Here is a 24,357-nt window from a genome sequence, read left to right on the forward strand (position 1 = left end):
AAAAAAATAGATGTACAAAGAGCATGTGTACTCTAAAGCAAAATTAGTTGGTGAATTTGGAGGTATTTATTCCGAACGTTCGATACAAGTTGAGTCTAGGGTTTTAGCTTAAAATTATCTATCTTTTACTTACTCCTAGCCAAGCCATGTTACAACCTATTTAAAAGACCTATTGATTCATATTTATGTGCTAACTACATTAGTGGAGAGAAATTGATAAGTTCAACATATGAATGCATAAATTAAAATTAGTGGTTGTGGCATGATAATGATTGAGAATAAGTTGAACAATATGTATACTTGAGTTTCATAATTTCAAATTCTTATTCTTGAGCATAATTACACTAAACTCATAATTGTGGGAGAAATGTTTTCTAAAGAAAATTTTCAAAGGTAATTTCAAGCAACTTCTTTTACAAGTTGTGCATTACTCTGGACAAGTAATAAATTAAGTTTGGGGGTGTGGAAACACAAAAATATATAGACTTTTTCAGCCCATTTTTAGCCCTAATTCATGCAGTTTCTTAGTAATTTGTGTCAAAATTCTACTTTAATTATAAAATAATTAATTTACACTCAAATTATTAACATATTGAATTTTAATTATTTTTATAATAAATTTTACACAAATTTAATTTATTTTCAATAGTTTTTCACAAATGGTGAAAATCGGCTCGACAGATACCTTAAGACGCTTGAATCGTTGGGCCAATTTTTGTATCAAGTGAAACAAAAGTATGGCTAAATAATTTAATAATTTTCCAGACATGAACGATCCAAAAATATGTATTTAATATATTTTATAATTAATTTTGGTCCAACATAAATTGGGTTAAAAATTAATTATAAACCTAAAGAAGAAAAGGGGCCCAAACTGTGTTAAGTAGAAGATTGATCCATGAAGGACTTCACAGCCCAAACCGTCCATATAGCTGACCCAATCAACATATTTAGCTGATTTTATTAATTTCAAAATAGCCCTTGAAGTTTCCCTTAATTCCGTTCAAACCCTTCTCGTTTTGTGCCTTCTATTTTTATCCTAAGCTAAAAATAGCAAGTTTGAATCAATCAAACTTGCACCAAGCATGGCCGGCCAAGGGAGAAGGAGTGACTGATATTTCTTTGCTATTTTTAGCAACTATCTCCACCTATAAATACCCCTCTTCCTTTCCTCATTTCACATCCTGCACATCTCACACATTTCTTCACTTCACTCTCCTTTCTCTCTTCAATTTCTTTCTTGTTTTCCCATTTCCTTTGTCCACCTTCCTTGTTGATTTTCCCTCTTGAAAAAGAGCTTGCATTCCCCTTGGATCATTAGAATTTAAGTGTTCATGAAGGCCTTGGACTGACAGGACGAGCAGAGAAGAAGAGGAGGGCATTTGTTTGGCTTCGAAGAAACATCAGGATTTATTTCCTAGTTCCTTTCTCTTTATTTTTTCCTCGTTTATGTTGTGATCATGATTATTAATATTTTTTGTGTTATTATTCTTGATTTAATTAAAATGACTTAAAATTTAATTCATGTTAGATTGATTGCATTTTGTTCACTTAAATTATTAAAATCATGTTTGTGTTGTTATAGGCCTTGGTGAGTAGTTCAATTAAATAAAACTATGCTTATGTTATACTTGCATTATAATTTTAAGGTAACGAATAAATTAATTATTAATCGATTGAAATTATAATTAATTGACACAATATTTAATTGGTGCATGTTTAATTTTCTAAGGTAGTTGAGGGTTAAATTAGCGACTATATTAAACAATACTTTAGCCTTGCAAAACTTGTAAAATTATTGTGATTAAATTGATTCAATATATGAATATGTTTTTACCTTACTTAATCTTATACTTGTTTATGAAAATTGATTAATTGACATAGGAATATGTTTAAGAGATTAATTGATTTAGTAAGTATGTGCATTAGTTAACAAAATATCAAGTTGCCATGAAAATATTCGTAACAACATGAACATGGGTTTAGTAATTCTAAGTTAAGAAGTGTAATTGATCTAACACATTTATGTCATATTGATTAAAACTCATCCTTTTGAAATCGTGCATTGAAATTTTTTATTTTTTATTTTTAGTTTAATTATTTAGTTAATTATTTAGTTTTTAGATCACTTCTTCACATCAACATATTTTTAGTTTAATTATTTAGTTAATTATTTAGTGTAATTGATCACATTTATTGCATGATAATACCTACCACATAGGCAGATCCAACTATCATGAGATCATAAAAAAAATTTGTTTACTTTCAGGAAATTTCCTTAGTGAGATCCACATGACGTCGTCTATATTAAGGCAGGTATGTTTCATGCCATCACAAGAGACCATTTATGGAGGCCGTAGGTCTTGTTTTGGGACCTTCTCCCACTCAATATTTTAAAAAGATGCAAGGTTTTTAATTTTTTGTTTCAATCATGAATGATCAATATATACATGACAAGTATATGTAGCATTCTTCCCTAATCTATATGGCATGCTTATCTCATATATACATAAACATATTTTCGTAAACATATAAATATCATTATGCTTATCTCATGAATATAAAAGCATAAAATTTAAATGACTCTGGCTAGCCAAAGTTTCCATGATTCCATCCTAAAAGATAATAATAATTATAAAATTACAAAATTCACCCCAAACATACTTTGGGTCTTCAATTTTTCCACAATAGACTTCTGATGTGGTACTGGTTCACATTTTTGTCATCACTGTCTTTTTTTCACTATTTTCGTGTCGTCGTCACTATCGGCCTCTACCGACCACTGTCACGTTGCCACCAAAATCACCAACTTGGCCACTTTCGGGAAAAAATGGGTTATCGCCGGCCACCGTCGGACCACCAATAGCCTCTTGTTGTCAGACTACTATCGGCCACCCTTAGATTCAAGTTTGTGTTGTGTTTTCTCATTTCTCGGGTTTCGTCGAAAAATAGTTTTATAAAAATTCCTATGTTTTTTTTCAGCTCACATATTTTATTCTAAAATAATAAAATCAAAATCCTACGTGGAGATGATAGCCCATGGTCTAAAATATACATGCACGAAAAACAAATTAAATTACAAATAAATTTCTAGGAATCATAACTTTGGCAAAATTACTTTGTCATCTATAACAATAAATAATTATATACATTCACTCACATACATTCCCTTAAACATGTGAATAATTACAAGAATATCATCTCTTATACAATATTAATCAAACAAGATGGAGAGAGATTCAGTCTTAATTTAGACTATAAAGATAGAACAACCAAGCGCTCTGATACCAATTATTGGAAAAAAATCCAATTTAAAAACAGTTTTTTTGCACAATGAAAAATTAAATGTTGAAAATTCAATCTGGTTTATGATACTTATAGCAATAAACCTTAGACCAAAATTGTACATGTGTTTTCAGATAAACGGATCCTTAATTTTTTTTGGCTTTCAACCAAATGATCTTCTCTTCTATTCTCGCACCACGAACAACTTCGAGTATGAGCTCAAACCAATTGAATCCAAACACAGAACTAGAAAAAGTTTTCTTTTCCTTTTGGGGTGAAAACGAAAATTTTCTCTTCTTTAATAGAAACTGTTAGAATTGTTATTTTGGATATATTTAATATTTGAGAATAAAATCTCTCTATTTTTCGGTAGAGTAACAATCTCTCAAAGTAGTGTAAATAGCTCAACCGATGCCATCTATTTATAGTGAGAGAAAGTAGAACCATTGTTGAATTGTAGAGGTTTATTTCAAATAGAAAAACAATTTCCTAGTTCAACTAGGAGAGAGGGAAAGGCTAATAGGGTGTGTTTCCCCTCATATATATTATGATGAGGATTCAAGCCTCTCATTTTATTAGGCACAGTTATATATGTTTTCTTTTTAACCCAAAACTTTATAATTTAATCCAGTTTGAGTATGCCCAAAGACCAATCATGAGATAATTTTAATCGCATACTTGTTTTACCTTATTTATTAATATAAAGCATTATCATTGTTATTTTAGTTTCTTTTTTTGTGTGTAAAATAAACTAATTAATAATAAAGTCCTAAGAATAATATGATTATTCTTCAAAGGTCCTTAGTTAAGTATTATTGTGGGTTTGGACAATGATAATGCACTGAGACTAATGTGTAGTTGATTGATGACAAATTGTTGTCATTGACATAGGGATGTCAAAATCAATACTCGAGTATGTGTTAGAAAACAACATACTGGAATGACCCGCTATAAGTATGGTTCTTGGATTATTATGTAATAGTCACAACATTACTCATAATGATAATTATGTATATGATCCTCGGACTTGAGATAATCATTTCCCTAACATAGTGAGCTGGATATTTTGACACAGTCATACGTTTACCATAATGGGTTATACTATAAAGACTAAGGTTGGGTATGTCGCAATCTATGTAGAGAGATATGGTTGATCAAGATAGGATTTGTCCCTCCTACATAATGGGAGAAATATCTTAGGCCTCTTGATGGAGTAAGACAAAAAATGCATGGCCATGCTCGAATAAGTTGATATGAGATATTTCATTTATTTGTTTATAGTAGTCTACTCAGAATATCAAGAAATATGATATTGGACTATACAAGTGTGACTATTCCATGACTTGTGTGCAATCTAGATATTAAGGATAAAATGATGTAATACATGAAAAAGATTATCATAGAAAGGTTATGTTGAATCACGACTTCTTGTAACTTGGGTAGAAATGATGCATTGCTAGATACACTCATTTCTTGTACTATTAGAAACGTTCTAGTATTACTACTAACATTACAAGAATATATAAGGTCACACCCTATAGTTGAAGCGAACAGAACCCAGATATATTTGGTATTATATTTAGCTGTCACATAAAATAAATTAATTTAATTTGATATTTAAATATTTAACATATTATATTTACAAACTTATTGTACACAAATAGAGATCATAGATAAAATTAATATATTAATTTGAGTCATACAAAATATTAATTGTATATAGTTTACCAAAATTATTAATATAAACAGTTATAATAATTAATTTCGGTCAAAATATAAAAGACATGAAAATTGATATTCTTTAGGAAAGAATATAATTTCTTTTCTAACTTTCCATTTGTTTCTCTAATAATAAAGGAATAATCCCATTTTATTTCTAATATGTGATATCAAAGAAAATAAAAGGAATATAATCCCTTAGTGTGTTCGGGTTACTAAGAAAAAAAATCAAAAGGTCTAGCAGCCATTTTTTACTTTTTTTTTTCTCTTTGAAAAGTTCAAGAGAATTGTGTTGTTCATTTTTTTGACTAGGTGAATTACGTAGAGGTTGAAACATTATTGTTGCGCCTTGGGATCAACATCATTCAAATGAATCATATCAACAACATTGTTCGTCGCTCTTCCAGTTTCGAAAAGGTATATTTTCAACCTAATTCATCCCTCGTACATGGATCCATGGTTGATGATCGCTAGGATAATTTTTCCACTGCGCCACAGGGCGAACCGGCGGTCCAAAAAATTTTACGTAAAATTATGACGATTTTACCGTTGATAAAATTTTCAAAACATATGTTTAATATTTCACAATTCAACTTGTTCACTATGACCGACTGATTTATTTTCATTTTCAGTATTTAAAATAGCTCAAAACATAAACTCGATCATTTTTAACTAATTCATTTTACATTTGCAAATGAATCATTTCTCTTTTCATTTCCATTTTGAGAAAATTACATTCATTTTGAAATGATTCCATTTCTCCATTTCGGAGAAAATCATAATCATTTCTGAATGTTTTCCATTTCTCTATTTCTATTCATTCTGTTCAAATTGATTCAAACGTGTAATTCATTTTTGATTTCAACAAGCTAGCAGAGGGACCAATTGGACATATGTAATGTTAGATTGTCAATATTCCCCATGGCGCAACAAAAAAACTATTTCGGGGATCATCAACCACGGATCCATGAATGAGGAACGAATCAGATTGAAACAATGATAGAAAATATACCTTTTTGAAACTGAAAAAGTGACAAACAACCTTGTTGATATGATTCCTTTGAAGGATGTCGATCCCAAGCCACAACAATAACGTCCCGGCCTCCTGAACTTTTCAGAAAGAATTTCCAAGAAGGACTACTAGACCTTTTTGATTTTGTGTTTTGGTAACCCTAGCACATCAGAGATTCATATTCCTTTTATTTTTTTTCCTTTGGTATCACATATCAAGAAAAAAGGGGTTACTCCCTTATTTTTAGAGAAACAAATGGAAAGTCAGAATAAAAAAATATACATTCTTTCCAAAAGAATATCAATTTCCATGTCCTTTATATTTTGACCAAAATATTATAACTGCTTATATTAATAATTTCAATAAACTATATTCAATTAATATTTTGTATGAATCAAATTCATATATTAATTTTATCTATATATTAATTTTATCTATGTTATCTATTTGGGTACAACAAGCTTGTCCAAATAATGTGTTCAATATTTAACTACCAAATTAAATTAATTCAATAATTAATTTAGTTCATGTGACACCTAAGTACAATACCAAATGTATTGGGATTCTGTTTGCTTCAACTATAGTGTGACCTTGAAGGTTTTTGTAATATTAGTAGTAATACTAGAATGTTGCTGATATTACAAGCAATGAGTGGCATCTAGCAATGCATCATTGCTACCCAAGTTACAAGAAGTTGTGATTCGACATAACCTTTCTGTGATAATCTTTTTCATGTATTATATTGTTTTATCCTTAATATCTAGATTGGACACAAGTCATGGAATAGTCACACTTATATAATCCAATATTGTATTTCTTAATATTCTGAGTAGACTACAATAAACAAATAAGTGTGATATCTCATATTAACTTATTCGAGCATGGTCATGCATTTCTAGGCTCACTCCATCAAGAGGTCTAATATATTGCTCCCATTATGTAGGATGGACAAATCCTATCTTGATCAATCGTATCCCACTACATAGATTATGGCATACTCAACATTAGTCTTTATAGTATAACCTATTATGGTAGAAGTTTGACTATGTTCAAATATACAACTCACTATATTGGGACAATGATGATCTCAACTCTGAGGAGATATACATAGTTATCACTATGAGTAATGTAATTACTATTAAATAATAATCCAAGGACCATACTGATAGCGGGTCAGCCCAGTATGTTGTTCTCTAACACATCCTTGTGTGTCGATTTTGACATTTATATGCCAGTGACAACACTTTGTCATCAATCAACTAATCATTAGTCTCAGTGCATTATTACTGTCCAAGCCGACAATAATACTTGACTAAGTACCTTTTAAGAATAATCATATTATTCTCAAGACTTCATTATTAAACAATTTATTTATACACATAGAAAAAGAAACTGGAATAACAATGACAATGCCTTATATTAACAAATAAGGTAAAACGAGTATGTGATTACAATCATCTCATCATTAGTCTTTGGGCATACTCTAACATGTAATTAGGGCTTAAATTATTTATAATTAAGTTTCTGCTTTTCACCTACTATTTATAAACTCATTTAGTCATGCAATCATTTGTAACATCCCGATTTCGGGCCTGGTCGGGACAGTGGTTTCGAGACCACAAATCTGATGAGGAAAAAATTATTTTATTATATTTTTATGGTCTACAATTTCACGGAGTGATTTTTTGAAAATTTCGTTCAAAAATTTCGACGTTTGGGCACTCAATTTAGTCAAAAGGACTAAATTATAAAAAGTGCAAAAGTCGAGTTCTACATGTTAGAGGTGTCCAATTTTTATGGAAATTAGACCATTGGCTAAATTGTGGACAAAAAATGGACATGAGATAAGTGAAATAGAATATTTTTAAGTGAAGGGTATTTTAGTCATTTAGTAATTAAAAAGAATTAAAAAGGGGAAAAGATGGCAAAATATGTTCATCTTCTTCATTTGGCAAAATTTAGCAAGGGGGAAGCCATAGTTAGGGTTTTCAAGCTTCTAAGCTCCATAAAAAGTGATCCCAAGCCCCGTTTTTAATGTTCTTTACGTTTTTAGAGTCCCGGTAACTTGATTTAGCTCATTCTAGCAATAATTTAACCTAGGGTTCATATTTGGAAAAATACTCATACGTGAAATGTGTTTATTTTGATGTTTTATGGTAGAATATGAATCTTGGAATTATGTTAAACAACTTTTGCTAAGCGATTTTAAGTGAAAACAAGTAAAACGACATAATCGGTAAAAATACCTAATGTTCATAAGTAAGTGTTAGAGTGGGAATTTGATGTTTCCATAGAAGGGAAAAATGTTCAGCATGTCATAAAACATAAGAGTAAGGGATGAAATTTAATTTCTGAGCTTTGGGACAAAAGTGTAAATATGCAAAAGTTTAGAGGCAAAATTGTAATTTTTCCAAAGTTGAGTCAAGGACTGTTTTAATGAATGTGAGTATTAAATAAGCTAAATTTTCTATTATAGATCAAGAAGAATGAAATTCGGAGTTAGACCAGGGAAAGAAAAGGTTGAGGATTAAAGTGCTAGATTTGATCATATCTTGTACCGAGGTAAGTTTATGGTAAATAAATGAAATATTTTGATATTTATTATTAATGCTGTTATTTTTCAGTAATCATGTATTTATTTCATGAAAATATTTAATGTTGACTCAAGTATGAGATGACAGAGAATCAGTAATAAAAGCCCCGTTGAAACATTGGGAATGTAATGGATACAAATGTCATGACATTAAAGGAATGAGGTCCCATGTAAGACCATGTCTGGGACATGGCGTTGGCACCGAGATGAGAGGTCCCCCGTAAGACCATGTCTGGGACATGGCATGGGCATCGATATGAGAACTCCCATGTAAGACCATATTTGGGATATGGCATTGGCAGTACAAGAAACATCCCATGTAAGACTATGTCTGGGACATAGCTTTGGAATGTTATATTCAGAAAACATACTCGAGTATCCTTAGTATTCCAAGTGATTCAACGGGCTAGTAAATAGACGATGTTACATGAAAGTTCAGGTAAAAGCCTAATAGACAAGTTCAGGTGAGTTAATAAGATTAAGAGTATCTCAATTATCAATTGAGAAAAGAAATTTCAACAAGGAAGGAGTAAGTTATAATCATGAGTTGTTTAAGCAAGTAAGTAAGTAAACAAGTAAGAGAGTAAGTAAAGAAGAAAGTAAAGATTTTAATGCTTAATGAAAATTTATGAATATAATTGTTTATGATAAATGTTGTTATTTATTTATTTGTAAACTTACTAAGCTTTATGCTTGCTTGCTTTCTTTATTTTCCTTCTTTCTTTTATAGTATCGTTAAGTCAGCTCAGGGATCATAAGGATGTCAGAGTTCGTCTCACACTATCCATGGACATCTCAGTATTATGTAATTTCAAAACGTGTAAAGTTATGGCATGTATAGGGACTTAGTCATTTTGAGTGTGTTCATATGATATGGCTAATGATTTCCTATTAAAATGGCTAATTAAGAACATGTTTGGTATTATGGATGTTTAAATGTGGGTAAATACAAAGAAATTATAAAAGAGTAAAACTTTGCAATGGTTTAGTTTTTGGACAGCAGCAGTGATGTGAATTTGAAAAATCACCAAAATTAGTAGAAATTAAATTAGAGAATGAATGAGATATAGAATTAAAGCTTATTGAGTATATTTTCATATGAAAGAAACAGTGCAAGCAAAGGAATTTTATATTATGAGATATTATAATTTTAGTGAGTCGTATTCAGAATGGTTTCTAAAGTCCTATGTTCTAAATTTAGAAAATCATTAAAATTTTAAAAAATAATTAGGAGTTATAATTTATATTTCTTGATTCCTTAGTAAGTCTATTTTAGTAGAAACAAGCAAAAGCATTATATGAATTCTGTACAATGAGATATTTAATTTTTAGTGACAAGAGGTGAGGACTGTCAAATAGTGAAATAGGGGAGACTTTAACTAATAAACTGTACTGATTGGCCAACTAAAAAATTCTAAATATTTTATGGTAAGAAGGTATATGAGTCTAGATTTGGGGGAAAATTTATAGATTTAAATTTTGAGTTTCTTAACTCGAGGAATAATTAATTTAGTGACTGTTGCGCAGGTGGACAGTTTTATTGTGAATAGTGAAATAAATTATTTTGATTTGTTTAAGTAATCGAAAAATTTTTAATATTCCCGGTTTGGACCCGAATCATTTTCATTGCATGTTTTAGGGTCTCGAGGATCCTTTTTAGGGACATATTGATTGAACGTGAGAGAATTAATTTTTAAAGTAATTTTTTATGCTCTAAATTAGTAAGTTAAGTCAGATAACGCTTCGTACTCGATTCCGAAAGCGGTCTCTGGTAAGGGGTGTTACATCATTCCACTATAGTATCGTGACTGAGCTCTCCCTAATGACAAACCATTACAAAAGAAACTACTTAGTGCTCGTCCAATTACCTTGTCATAAATGTGTTACCCTCATAGGATATACTTGATCTCTTTGGGATAATATTCGTTCTTCCAATATGATCTTATTTTATCTTATGGTAACCATTACATCTTCCTTCATGAAAAATTAATTACTATCAAATAGTAATCAAGTCATTCATCACAAAGACGAATGACTTGTAGCCACGCTTACTTTTTATCAACCATGTAATTCCAATGAGAAGATATCATTTACCCACGTCTCGTGCTATGAATTCCACTATTGTGAATTATGCTACATGTTGCAGAAGTCGTACACCCAACGCATCAGCTTTTGGTTCATTATCTATTCGAATTTAGGCTTTTAGTTACATCAAAGTGTATGAGTTATGCATATATAGTCTGTCATCCACTCAGGATTTAGGTATGCCACATTATAAACGTCACAAGTGAATAAATCCATAAATGGATTTATGATCCATTCTTCTTGGGTCATGTCCGATGTACCATCAGTCCAATCGGTTACATCTATGTCTCTATCTTCTAGGAGTCATCCGTTTCGATGCCCAAGACAAAGCATCTCCCCAATTGGAATTAATAGACGAAATATTAGTCTTTCAATCGGTTAGCTCATTTTCAATTGGACTAAGGATATGTTTAGTTTCATCTACTAATATAAGTTGTATGATCCGATCATGTAATACTACTTAATATTAGTTTAACATTAGTCAACCAATGAGCAAAATTTGCTTCCATTTTGCTTTTTATGCAAAAACCATATAAGGGCATTACAAAAAAGTACTAATGTAATTCATGAATAATTTTATTAACCAATCTATTCGAAAAAATTACAATTGTACATTGATGAAAATACTACACTTAATGCACCAAATCCAACAATTCTAATATATAGCCAGTCCAATTAGTCACATCTATGTCTTTATCTTCTGAGAGTCATAGGCTCTGATACTGCACATAAGGTATCTTCCCATTTAGATTTGATAGATGAAATATTAGTTTTTCAATCGATTCACTCAATCTCGATTAGACTAAGGATACATTTAGATTATCTACAAATATAAGATGTCTTGTTGCACTACGATCCAACCACGTAATGTCGCTTAATATTAGTTTAAACGTTAGATAATCAATGAGTCAATATTTGCTTTCATTTTTCTTTGTGTGCAAAAAACTGTTGAAGGCAATATACAAAAGATATTAATGATAATGGTAGATTTTTGTTAAACCAATTTGTTTGAAAAATTAAAAGTACATGACAAAATTACTGCACTAAGCACACTAGATCCTAACAAGTCTTACTAGAAAGAGATTATCCAATGAAGAAATCCAACATGAGAGTCTACAAAAAGAGCCTAGTGAACATTCCAATATACAAGTTGTCAAAGATTCTTAACCAACAATCAAGGAAGCTATTAATACCAATCAACTCAATGAGCTCATCAAAGAAGTTATCAAAGATAAAAGATGAAAATGTTGCTCTGCCTTCATATACATACTCAAAGTTGTACATTCATAGGATTAATCATCTGAAGATGCTTGAAAATTATCAACCATAAAAGTTCTAACAATTTGATGGTAAAGTAAATAAATGTCAACATGTTACTCACTTTATGGAAACCTGTAATAGCGCCAATACTAATGAAGATCTAATGATGAAGCAAATCATTCCATCATTGAAAGAAAAAGCATGGAATGATTGATAGCTAGGAAGAACTTGAACGAAAATTTCTCACTCGATTCTATAGCACTTATCATATTGTCAGGATGATCGAGCTCAAAAGCTCAAGAAATTAAAATGGCAAGCCAATCATCGATTATACCCACTACTAGAGGAATCAACATCTAAATTGCAAAGAGAAATTGTTAGAGTCCTCTACCATCGACATGTGCATACAAGGCATGAAGTGAGACTTGCATTACATTCTCCAAGGCATCAAGCCAAAGTCCTTTGAAAAATTAGCTACTTAAGCCCATGGCATGGAGTTAAGTATGACAACTACTACAAATCAAAACCTTCTTATGAGACCAAAATTTTAGTTGATAATAAAGATGCCGGTCAATCTATGGCCATAAATGTGAAACCCATTTTTGCTTAAGTCAAAGGTATAATAAGAGTCACACTGAATTAAAGGTAAGAAAATAAGTATCCTTTCCTTGATGTTGATGTTCCAAACATGCTTGAAGAACTTTTAAAAGCTAAGTTGATTTAGTTTTCAACAATAAAGCGACCTGAAGAAGTTGATCTAGTAGATGATCCCAACAATTGCAAATATCATCGGTTGATTAGCCATCCTTTCAATAAGTGCTTTGTGTTTAAAGATAGAATCATGCAACTCAATAAAGAAAGGAAAATTGAGTTCGAAGAAAAAGTAGCATCATCAAATTTGACATCAGCCATTATGGTTTCTTAATCCAATATGATGGATAGAACCATAAAATTTGACTCCTTCAATCTTATTACATTAGCTCCAAGCAAAAGCAAGATAGTGGATTTCCAAAGGACTAAAAGTAATTGTCAGTTTCTAGGATGTTTGAATGCTCATAGTTGGACCCCAATCACATGACAAATAAGCCAATAAAAAGCAATGCTATGCAGGAGCTTAAACTGTCACATTGCTCCTAAGCACAAGCCTAAGCAATTCATCCAAAATGTTGATGCTCCTAAGCACAAGCCTAAACAGTTCATCCAAAATGATGATGCTCTTAAACATGAGCTTAAATTGTTTAACCCTAACAATGATGCTCCTAAGCATGAGCTTAAGTAATAGACCAAATATATATTTATCTTGAACTACATCATGACTTGTTCCTTCAAAAACCGATGGTACGTAGACAACTTGGTTTTATTGTCAAGTTCAACCACCAGTAAAATAAAATTTCTTGAAGTCGAACTTCAAAGTGTAGAAGTTTTAAAAGAATTTCTCCATAGGCACCACATGTTCTCGCCATGTTGAGGCTACAAACTTCATAATGGTTCTTCATGGGGTATTATAAGTTCTATCTGTTGGGATTTTTTGCCCTTAATGTAGTTATTTCATCATTAATGCTTGTAATATTTTGGATATATTATTTAATAAAATTACATAATAAAATTATTATCTTTTGTATCTTTTCCTCAGGTTTTTGCACAAAAAACAAAATGAACAAAGCAAATATTGGCTCACTGGTTACCTAAGGTTTAACTAATACTAAGTTGCATCATAGAGTCAGATTATGATGTAAGGAGACAATTTATATTAGTGAATAATCTAAATGATACATAGTTTGAGGAATCAAAATTTAGCAATTGATTCAAGGGGTTATTATGTTGTCTCTTAAGTCCATTTGAGGAGATAACTTATCTTGAGTATTGAAGCAAATGACTCCTAGAAAAGTAGAGACATAGGAATGATTATTTGGACTAACAATACATCAAACAGGACCCCAAGTTGAATTAACCCTAAACCCATTTATGGATAAATTCACTTGTGACATTCATAGTGTGGCTTATCTCAATCTTGAGTAAGTGACTGACTATGCATATGTGACTCGTATACTTTGATATATTGAAAGCTTGAAATTAGTCAATGTTAGAGCCTAAAGCTGGTATGTTAGGTATATGAATTATGTATAGCATAGCTTCATTTACAATAGTGGAATTCATAGCTCGATTAAAAAGTAAATGATATCCTCTCACTGACATTGCACGATTTATGAAAAAAGGATCCTGATCAAGGTCATTTGTCTATTATTACTATCTTTTAGTAATAAACTTTTTCATCATAGAAAGATGCATGATGACCATGAGATAAAATAGGATCATATTGAGTGAACAAATTTAACCCAAAGAGATTAATGATATCCTATGAAAGCAACACAATAAGAATAAAGTCATTGGATAAAGCATAACTATAAATTACTTTCATAATGATATATAATGAGGAGTTTAATCACGATACTTTTAGTAGATTTAATTTCATGACTAAATAATGTTTTAAGTGTTAAGGATATAAATATTAATTAATGTTAGTACTTTGATCATGATTTATAATTGTGATAGCAGTAGTGGAAGTTATGTTTTATCATATTTATTTTATTTTTGAAATACAATGTCATTGTTATTATATGTAGATGGATAATTGAGACCAACAATATAAATAATTTTTGTTATGAACAAAAAAGTACGCTCTACCTTTTTCTTTCAAAATAGATGGAGAAATCTACCACTTCGGAAGCTAGGAAGCCAACTTGGAGGTATAAGGCTTTTTTTTATAAAAATACCCAAAAAATGTTATTATTTATGAAAATGATTCATTTTGAAAATGATGTACGTAAATGATTCTTGTAAATTTTGGTAATATTATTGGCATCATCACCTCCAATTTAAAAAAAAAAATTGGGTGTCGTCGTTGCCGTTGGCGTCACTAGACCGAAGTATAATTATATAAAAAGTTCAAGGATCCGATGAAGCAATTACCCTTTTAGATTGGATCAACAAAGGGTGGCGCCATTCCTTGTGGCTGCACCAATTAAATACTTTAAATTTTTGGTCTATTTGCATATTAGGTCTGTCCCCTTTTGAAATTAAATTTAAATAGCCCTTAAAAATATAAAATAACAAAATAAACTTTTTTCGATTTTTTTTAAACAATAAACTTAAAAAATTATATAAAACTATTATTTAAATTACCGAATATATCTCTCAAGAATTTTCCTCAAGTCAAAATTCTTATTTAAAACTTGAGGAAATTTTTAAGGAATATATTTGGGTAATTTAAATAATAATTATATATATTAATTTTATTTTTTTAAAATAATAATTGAAAAGAGTTAATTTTTGTTATTTTTATATTTTTAAGGTCTATTTAAATTTAATTTCAAAAGAGGGCAGTCCTAACATGCAAATAAACTAAAAGTTTAAAAGTATTTAATTGGTGCTGTCAGGACGAATGGCGTCACCCCTTTTTTCATCCAATTTAAAAGGGGTAATTGCTTCATTAGGTCCTTAAACGTTTTATATAAGTATACTTCAATCTGATGTCGCCAATGGCAACGACTATACCCAAAATAATTATTGTTTTTTAAAACTAGAGGTGGTGATGCCAATGACAATAACGTCACCGACATTTACTGTTCAAAATAGATCATTTACATACATAAATTTTAAAATAGGCTATTTTTATAAATAATTAAAATTTTTAAGTCATTTTTATAAAAAAGCCGAGGTATAACATAGTTTTTCTATTGCTTAGATTCTTTTTGCTGCGTTATTGGGACTTTAAAAAACACTCAAAATAGTAGCTTTGTAGTTGCATTTTAAAAAGATCTATCAAAAAATCTTGATATTACATTGGACTAAAATACTAAAAAATGCCAGTTTTAAAAAAATAAATTACGAAAATATATCATAATTTTAAAAATTTACGAAAATCGAAAAAATTCAGGAAAACGCTTCTAGTTGGAAACAGTTTTTGCTACATCAACGCAAAAAGTGACTTTTTCTATTTTTTTTTATGCCACCTATCAATGTAAAAATAAAACTTACAAAATAGGCATTTATATAAACCCAAAGTCTTATTTCTCTAATTTTCTTAAGCAATGTGGGATATAAGAAATGTGCATATATGGACTCATGAATAGGTCTACAGTTTGTTCCTAGACAATGTGGGATTGCTTCCTTAAATTGTGATATATAGACAATGTGTATATATAAATAGACTCATGAATAGGTTTAATTATAAAAATTAAATTTAAGATAATTGTTCAATATAAACTGTGATTTTTTTTAAGACATATAGATTATGAAATCAAACAATTCTCAATCATGGTCCTTGCAGATCGAATCATCCATATAATATACAAAAAGAAACTCCAGATATTTGATATATTTCTCTTTGAATGAGATCTCAATTCCAGTGATGGTTTCATTAGATATCTTACAACTAGAATCCCTCTTTTTTCCGATCCAGTTCCTCCACCACCGCGAACCCCGGTTAGATTCAGGCATGATACACTTTTTAGTTATTGGGATAACTCAAGTACTCTCTTTCGGATCCAGGAAACAACTCTCAAAGTTTTTTTTTTCTTTTGAAAGATACAGGAGTGAAACAATCAACCTATTGATATTGAAAGACCTAAAATATTCTTCCAATGTATCATTTCTGGGTTCAATGAAATTCATAGGTATAGGAAGAAGCCCAATCACATAGAGATTTTTTCTTTCGACCATATTTCAATTGTTAATATGATATATAAGGATCGCTACTACAAATAGTACTACACCCTTGATCGTGAAATATCGATTGCTTGTTGAACCCTGTGAATTGCGTGAAGTAGGATACTAATAATCAATATGTCTTAAAAAAGAATCACAATTTATATTGAACAATTATCTTAAATTTAATTTTTATAATTAAATCTATTCATGAGTCCATATATACACATATCTCATATCTCATATCCTATATTACTTAATAAAATAAGGGAAATGAGACTTTGGGTCTATATAAATGCCTATTTTGTAAGTTATATTTCCACATTAATAGGTGGCACCAAAAAAAAAAAACTATAGGTGTTGCCACTTTTAGTGTTGATGTGGCAAAAAGCGCTTCCAACTGGAAGTATTTTTCTGTCAATATCTGAAAACACATCCAGCTGAAAGCGTTTTATTGGTGACACACAAAAAGCGCTTCCAGCTAAAAGCATTTTTTTGGGTTTCCCCTAGCGTTTTACCAAAATCGGCCATTCCCATAAATTTTCAAAAATTTGACCTATTTCTGTCCTTTTTAAAATATATTTATACATTTTCTAGAATTTTAATCATTACATTGACAAAAAAAGTTTTATATTTACTTTAATTACTCGAATATAACACATTAATATATCATTTGGTTATTATTATTAATGTAATAAAATGAGCAAACAATTTAATTATTATATATGTATTATAATACTTAGACAAAAATAAAAAAATTAACACAAATTTAAACTTAAAATTAAAAGATAAGAAAAACTCTTGTAAAAAATAAGATCTATTCAAAATAAGCAATTTTTTTCTCTTTGTTAAAAATAAGTTATGAGAATAGCTAAATATTATCAATTGAATTAGTATATTGCTAACTCATATAATAAAGGGTAAACTACACTATTAGTCACTAAACTATGGATAAGTTTTCGTTCTGGTCACTTAACTAAAAAAAGTTACAAATTGATTATTGAACTATTCGAATGCTTTCATTTAAGTCACTGAACTATTAAAAAACTTTTATTTAAGTTACTAGGTTCTTAAGGTTTTTTTTTAAGTTCCACTAATGAGCTCTAAACAACAATTCGGCGATTAGTACGATGGATTGGTATCCATATATGAGTAGAAGAATGTATCTTAGATCCAAGTCGATCTGACGATCAATGTCGAAGATCAAAGAAAACAGTTGTTTAAATTTTGATTTCCCATATACGAGACGTCCAAAGTTGTTTCATGAAAATAATAATAATTGTAAAAGAGAAGGGAGGATAGAGGTTCTAGTTGTTGCAAGTAATGCAAACAGAGAAAGTCATATAGTATCGATTTTAACGGTTCAGTAACTTAAAAGAAAACTTTCAAATAGTTCAGTGATCAAATTGTAATTATTTTTAGTTAAGTGATCAAAATGAGAACTTATTTATAATTTAGTGACTAATGATACAATTTATCCTATACTAAAATATATATAAAAATAATACTCCAACCAAATATAGTATATTATCAATTCAAACTTAAATTCCAACTAGGCGATAATGAATCATGCAATGTTCGATTTCTTTTAACATCCAACTCAAGAAAACTTACGACATAGTCAAACATTTGATATATTTACTATAAATAAACAAATAAATAAATAATAAAATTAGAATGTAAATTTATTATATAATTTTACCTGAACTTAGCATCCTTTGGATGGCCAGTAGGCATCAGTGAGGTACGTTTGGACCCTTCTCCCAGTCAATTTCACAACAATTTAATAATTAGATAAACACCAGTGTGTTGAGTTTGAGCAGTTGGTGCTGAAACTTTCAACTAGAACTTTTTAAGTTCAATGAGTAGACTGATAGCAAAATAAACAAACTTTACCTTACCTTTAAAATGTTCTTTCTTTCTTCAACTTTAAAGTTAGAAATAATCTCCATCCAACTACGTACTTTAAAAATTGATTTAAATATGGTTTTATTTATTTGTTCAAATAATACTTGACTAAGAACTTAATCGATTATTAAAAAATTAAAATTATTTATCATTTAATATAATAAATAATTTAAAATAATTAGAAAACAATTTATAAAAATATTATGATACATAGTATTATTTTATAATTAAAATTAAAATTTCAAATATTTTAATAATTTCATAAAAATAAAATAATTTAAAACTTTTATTGTATATTATTTTTAATCTAATACCCTTAATAGTCATTTTCATTTCCTATCTTTTCACAACCACATTTGAACTCAACATACATCTCACTGCTAATTTTAATCTCACCATTATAATATTTAATCTCACCTTTATAGTAACTAAAATCACCACTAATGCTATTTTTAACCTCATTGGAGGCAATCTCGTCAGCCATCCAAAGGAAGAAACCCTTATCAAGTGAGTTTAAACACATCAAACAAATCGATCAAAAACAGATTAAAAACAAAAAACCTCAATTGAGCTTCAATTGGCAAAAAGAGGTTATTTTAGCTCATCTCTACCTAAACACAAGCATTTGGCAAAAAGGGCACTGATACTCGGAAGAATCCATAATTAAGCAATATTAAAATTAAGAAATTGCCAAATTGTAGAAAAATACAATATCCATGTCCAATTGAACTTAGCAGCTGCTTTTTATCTGATACTTTTAACCACTTTTTAATCCACATAACTATAATATATATTTTCTGGGATAACATCATTCAATCTGGATGAAAGTTAGCTATAAAGCAGTTCTGCACACGGTCACCTATGTTAAATCTTTTCACTGTCCAACACACCAACTACACTTCACTTATTTCTCTCCTTTCTATTTTGAATCCCACGCTTCCCATCTCAAGTCTCGATCAATTTTCCAAGGCCCCCCTTGCCAGTGTTAGGCTCAGGCCTCAACAAAACGGTCATAACAGTCTATGATAAAGGATCAAAATCAGTCCCTATTCAAAACTATATAGCTTGCATTTGCACTCCAATTTCATCATAAATCTCACCTTTCAAATGGGTCTACCCTGTTCAAATTTGAAGTTGGATAAACAGCTGCAGCTATTTTCTCCCTAAGATTGAATTTCTTTGCAATAGCTGGCCTCACATCTTCAACTCCGACCAAGCTCTCCAAAAAGGGAAGAAGTAGAAGCAGTTCTTGATCTGAACGGTCATCAAACCAGCTCTCAATTGGTATTCCATTGTCCACTTGGAACCCAAATGCCTAAGAGAAGCCAAAAAACACCTGAGTTAAATTTCAGAAACAATGTTTATCATGTCCTTATGCATGGCACAACTCCATAAGAAATTGGCATCACAATATTAGATTGAACCTAGGCATATCCAAAAGTATAAGATGCCGACCGATGGACAAGTATGAGAAGGATTAATGTATACTTGCTTCAAATTCTCCTCGAGGAAACTATTAACCAATTTCCAAAATACAAAAGATTCATAAAAAGATTGCAAGGATTTCCTCAAGTTTCATGCCAAAGTGTAGTCGACCACACAAATATAATAACCAATAAGAATACATACTGATGCGTCTATACCTAATTATTTATCTATCAGAACCATAAAAAAACTCAATTCCCTTAATGCTAATGCCATGGCATACATGCTGGGTGTACATTAGTGAATTTAAAAATAACTATTTTGGCCTTTTTTGGCTATTTCATTATTCTTCTTTTTAGTGCTCAGCAGAAGCACTGGACAACGTCCATGAAAGAGAGGAGCCCCAAAAGTACCTGTGGAGAGTTGTCAATAATGATTACACGTGCCAGATCACGGCCAAGGACTGACAAATCTTTAAGGTAATTGCCATCCACAAAAACACATGATTCTCGGAAAACACGATGACGAAATACTCTCCTCTTTGGATCGAGCACATTTAGAAGTTGCTCTGCATAAATACTTTGACTTGCTGTAAATATAACAATCTCAAAAAGACCAGAAACTCTTTCCATAAAATCTCTCAGGTGAGGACGACATCTAACATAAACTGTGTGTTCCTGGAGATTAAAATTCACAGGGAATGTGAAGTCTGCATCATCGCAAGGTTCCAGTGAGGAATGAACCAAAGTTTCTGCCATGCAATACAATTGAGTCAATACCCCAAGGTAATCACAAACAATTATAAGCAGAAAATTCATTGCTAAATAAAAATGTTAAAAAGGTCTTAAATTTTTTAACTAATGATACTTAAAAAGGTCTTCAAATTTATTAAGTAAAAAGGCAGTTGTAAGTTCAGATATGCTTTAAATATTAAGGGAAAGAGCCAAGGTTTACAGAATTGGACCGGTAGTCAAACCAGTCAGACCACCAGTTCCCAGTCCGACTAATTCATCCGGTTTGATTAAATAAATTATTAAAAAATTCAGAAAAAGGGAAAAACAGGTTCAACCGGTCCGTACAGTTTGCAGGTCAATAAGTCTAACCCTTCTAAACAGACCAGTACCCATCCAGTTCTTGGTCCAACTGACCAATCCAGTCCGGTTCAAACAACATTGGAAAAAACTTCTCTTTGGGCACATACTTTTCCCAAATATTCCAACCATAACACATTGTGTCAGTACGCACTAAGCAAAGAAATATTCAGTTTACAGTCCAGATTTTGCGACTTATTAGTGCAGACAGATGCTGCCACAAAATTGACTGGAAGCAGAAAAACGATGAGCAGCATAAACAGCAGAAATTACTATAACATAATTAGCTAATTATCCAAGCAGAAATTAAGAGTCAGATTTTTCTGCTGTTATGTTTTAGAAATTACTATAACATAATTAGCTAAATCTTCTTTCAAGCTCTTAGACTGGACAAGTTTTAGCTTTATATTTAAATCAGAAATGACAGGACAACTTGTTTGAAGACTTAAGGGTCAGAATTCAGATTTTAAAAGTACTGAGAAAATTGCAACTGGAAGCATAAAAGTTCATCCAATTTAATTATCCAAAAGTATTCTCACCATCCAAGTCCAAGACAAGAGTGGTAGGAGGGCAACTTCTGGTCTGCTTGGGTAGCAGCACAGGCCGGAAAGCAGGAATAACAGATGACAGCTCCGGTAAGTTCTTCATAAACAAGTAAGGATCAAAGTCATCAAACTCCTCATAGTATTCATCCTCCACACAAACATCAGTTGACATAGAATCTTGACCATACTCATCAATACATTCCAATTTTGAGTTTTTCATAGCCAGGTATATGGCTGAAACTTCAGATGAAAGGACAGCTCCAGAATCTGCAGTACAAATCACAGGATCCGTGTCCACAACAAGCATCTCTGCTTCAGAAGTAGACTTAAGAGTTTCTCCAGTGATATTAGCACCCAGCAAATCAACCTGTGAATCCTCCATTCCCCGATCTTGATGGATTTTTGAGTCTTACCTCCAAAAGAATTTGACAAAGTCAAACTAAATAGGATAATTAATATATGCATTAAGATCACATAAAAGAAAGAGCGCATAATAGGTCTTACAATTCATATGCGTGCAAACACACACAAATAACCTACCTGCACCTGCAATCTCTGATCCGCAAATCTTAGATATGTGAAAGCCAGGGGAAAATATGGTACCTGACATATGGTGATCAGTGCCCTGCAACACAATTAAAGAAATAAGCAAAATCTCAACAGCATAGATGGTTTCCTTTTATTTTTCTTTAATTGCTTTCTCATAGGAACTTCACATCTTCCTAATTAACTGACACAGGCAAAAGTCATTTTGAGTAAAATTAAGATAAAGCGTCATAGTCAATCACTCCCATCCCGTTGCAACCACAAAGAGGCTAAATAATATAAAGAAAATAAGAAAAGAGCTAGACAAATTACCTTCTGATCTACATGAGCACCATTAACCACATCAAACCCCAGACAAGCATCAGAAGCATCATCATGCGACAACCCATATCTAGCATTTAAATTTGTAGCTCCATCAGGCACTTCATTTTTCTTTGGGAATGCTCTGGCTGAAATTTCATAAATTTTATAAACATAGCAAATTTGACAGTTAAATACAGACTTTGACTTGGAAACCACAAATTAAAACTATCAAAAGAATTTTAATTTTGCCAAAATCAAGAACATGTAAAGCATTATCACTGCAACATTTGCCTTCTAATTAAACGAATAATGAGATAAAATTAGCAACATACCAGGTTTTTGCTTCCTAACAGAAGATGTAATTAGCTCTGTTACTTTCTTCTCTGGACCTTGTACCTTTTCAGATATCTTCTTCTCAGCTCTTGAAGCCTTGGGACTGGTATGATCTCGGGAAGCATTTCTTCCAGAAATTCTTTTCTTTGTTTGCATTGGACCAAGAGTTCACCCCAATCTTCAGGATACTATCACTACCCAGCGTACTTGAAATAAATAATTTAAATGTCCAGCGTTATGATTCAGATTTCAAAGCATTTAGAATACACTAAAATTTTTAGAAATAAATTGAACTTCTGTCAATCTGTCATACTACGTTCTGGCTGTTTACTGTAGACTGAAACAATTAAAATAAAAGCCATGTAAAATCTTTAGTAACTTTTATTTAAAAATATTTTTTTAAATAAAGCAAATTATCCTGAAAGACTCCTAGCATATGTAAGCAATCTCGTGAAAAAAAAAAAAAACAACTGAGCCTTTCCCATTTAAAATCGTTGACAATCAAAACCAGATCATACCAGAATTCTTCACCTAATTTTTGTGTACAAAATCCAGGCTCTGGTTCTGGAATATTAACTTACCACACAATAGTCCCTTAAGAATTCAAACTTCCCTACAACATTCAAGCCAACTTCAACATGATAAATACAAAGGACCCGAAAGAACAGCAAATTACTAGTGTGAAAACAATCCACATCTACATGAAAACCATAATAGGACATTATCCAGAATGAACATTGCAGATTTGGATGAAGAAAACTAGAGCAAACCATTCCACTTAAATCATCGAATGAGGACAAAAATTTAAAACCCTAACACACACCAGCTCCCCCAAATAGAACACTAAAGCTACAAATTTTTGCAAACAAAATCCAGAGATAGAGAAATGCATCAAATCAACTAAACCCTATTCATTCCAACAAGGATCGTCGAACCAGTACAAAAACGGAGCAATTAAGTTAATGTAAAATAGTGTTTGCATGAACGAAAATTTAAACCCTAGAGAGAAAGAAAGTTCATGGAAACAAAGCAGTTAGCAACAACTAAACCAACGAACTTGAGCTATTTAGTAACTTAAGCTAAGAAAGAAAATTGCTTACCAGATAAGATAAAATAACAAAAATGGAGACAAAGAGAGGTGCAAAAATGAGTAAGTAGAACCCTAAATTTTGTTAGAATTAGAAGGAAGGAGCTTAGTTTTGGGTGTTTTGGTTTCTTTGGAAATTTGCTTTCCCTCCAAAGACGGGGAAAGAGAGGGAAAACGAAGAGGAGGATCGATTTTTTTTTTTCTTTTTTGCCTGAGTAATAGGTTAGATCGAAAAATAAAATAAAAATGGAATTTTAGTTTATTTTTCATTAAAATATTTTTCAAAATACAATTTCTTATCAGAAAATCACCTACTCGCGATTGATGTTGAAAGGACGGTACGCGCTGCACAATACTTAATTGGATAACGTGGCCTTAAGACATGGCGAGTGATTACGATTGGGAGAGTAGGAATTGAGCTCAACCAAGCTTAAAACGACGCCGCTGAAGACGTTTCT

General features: G+C 31.0%; 1 protein-coding gene across 2 annotated transcripts; it reads right to left on the bottom strand.

The window, feature by feature from the left end:
• Positions 1-19,223: 19,223 nt before the first annotated feature.
• On the bottom strand, positions 19,224-24,128 carry LOC105785760 (uncharacterized). 2 transcript variants are annotated; one of them, XM_012611912.2, is made up of 8 exons: positions 23,913-24,128; positions 22,812-23,018; positions 22,489-22,625; positions 22,171-22,255; positions 21,625-22,038; positions 20,408-20,745; positions 19,670-19,884; positions 19,224-19,589 (listed from the first exon to the last, which is right to left on the bottom strand). In XM_012611912.2, exons 2-8 carry the CDS (start codon positions 22,966-22,968, stop codon positions 19,580-19,582), a joined length of 1,356 nt encoding a protein of 451 aa, XP_012467366.1. In that variant the 5' UTR covers positions 22,969-23,018; positions 23,913-24,128; the 3' UTR covers positions 19,224-19,579. The 2 variants fall into 2 exon arrangements, with proteins under 2 accessions (XP_012467366.1, XP_012467364.1); XM_012611910.2 differs by having other exon boundaries at positions 22,812-23,149.
• Positions 24,129-24,357: the final 229 nt, after the last annotated feature.

This window comes from Gossypium raimondii, chromosome 1 (assembly GCF_025698545.1).
Source record: "Gossypium raimondii isolate GPD5lz chromosome 1, ASM2569854v1, whole genome shotgun sequence".
Lineage (NCBI taxonomy): Eukaryota > Viridiplantae > Streptophyta > Magnoliopsida > Malvales > Malvaceae > Gossypium > Gossypium raimondii.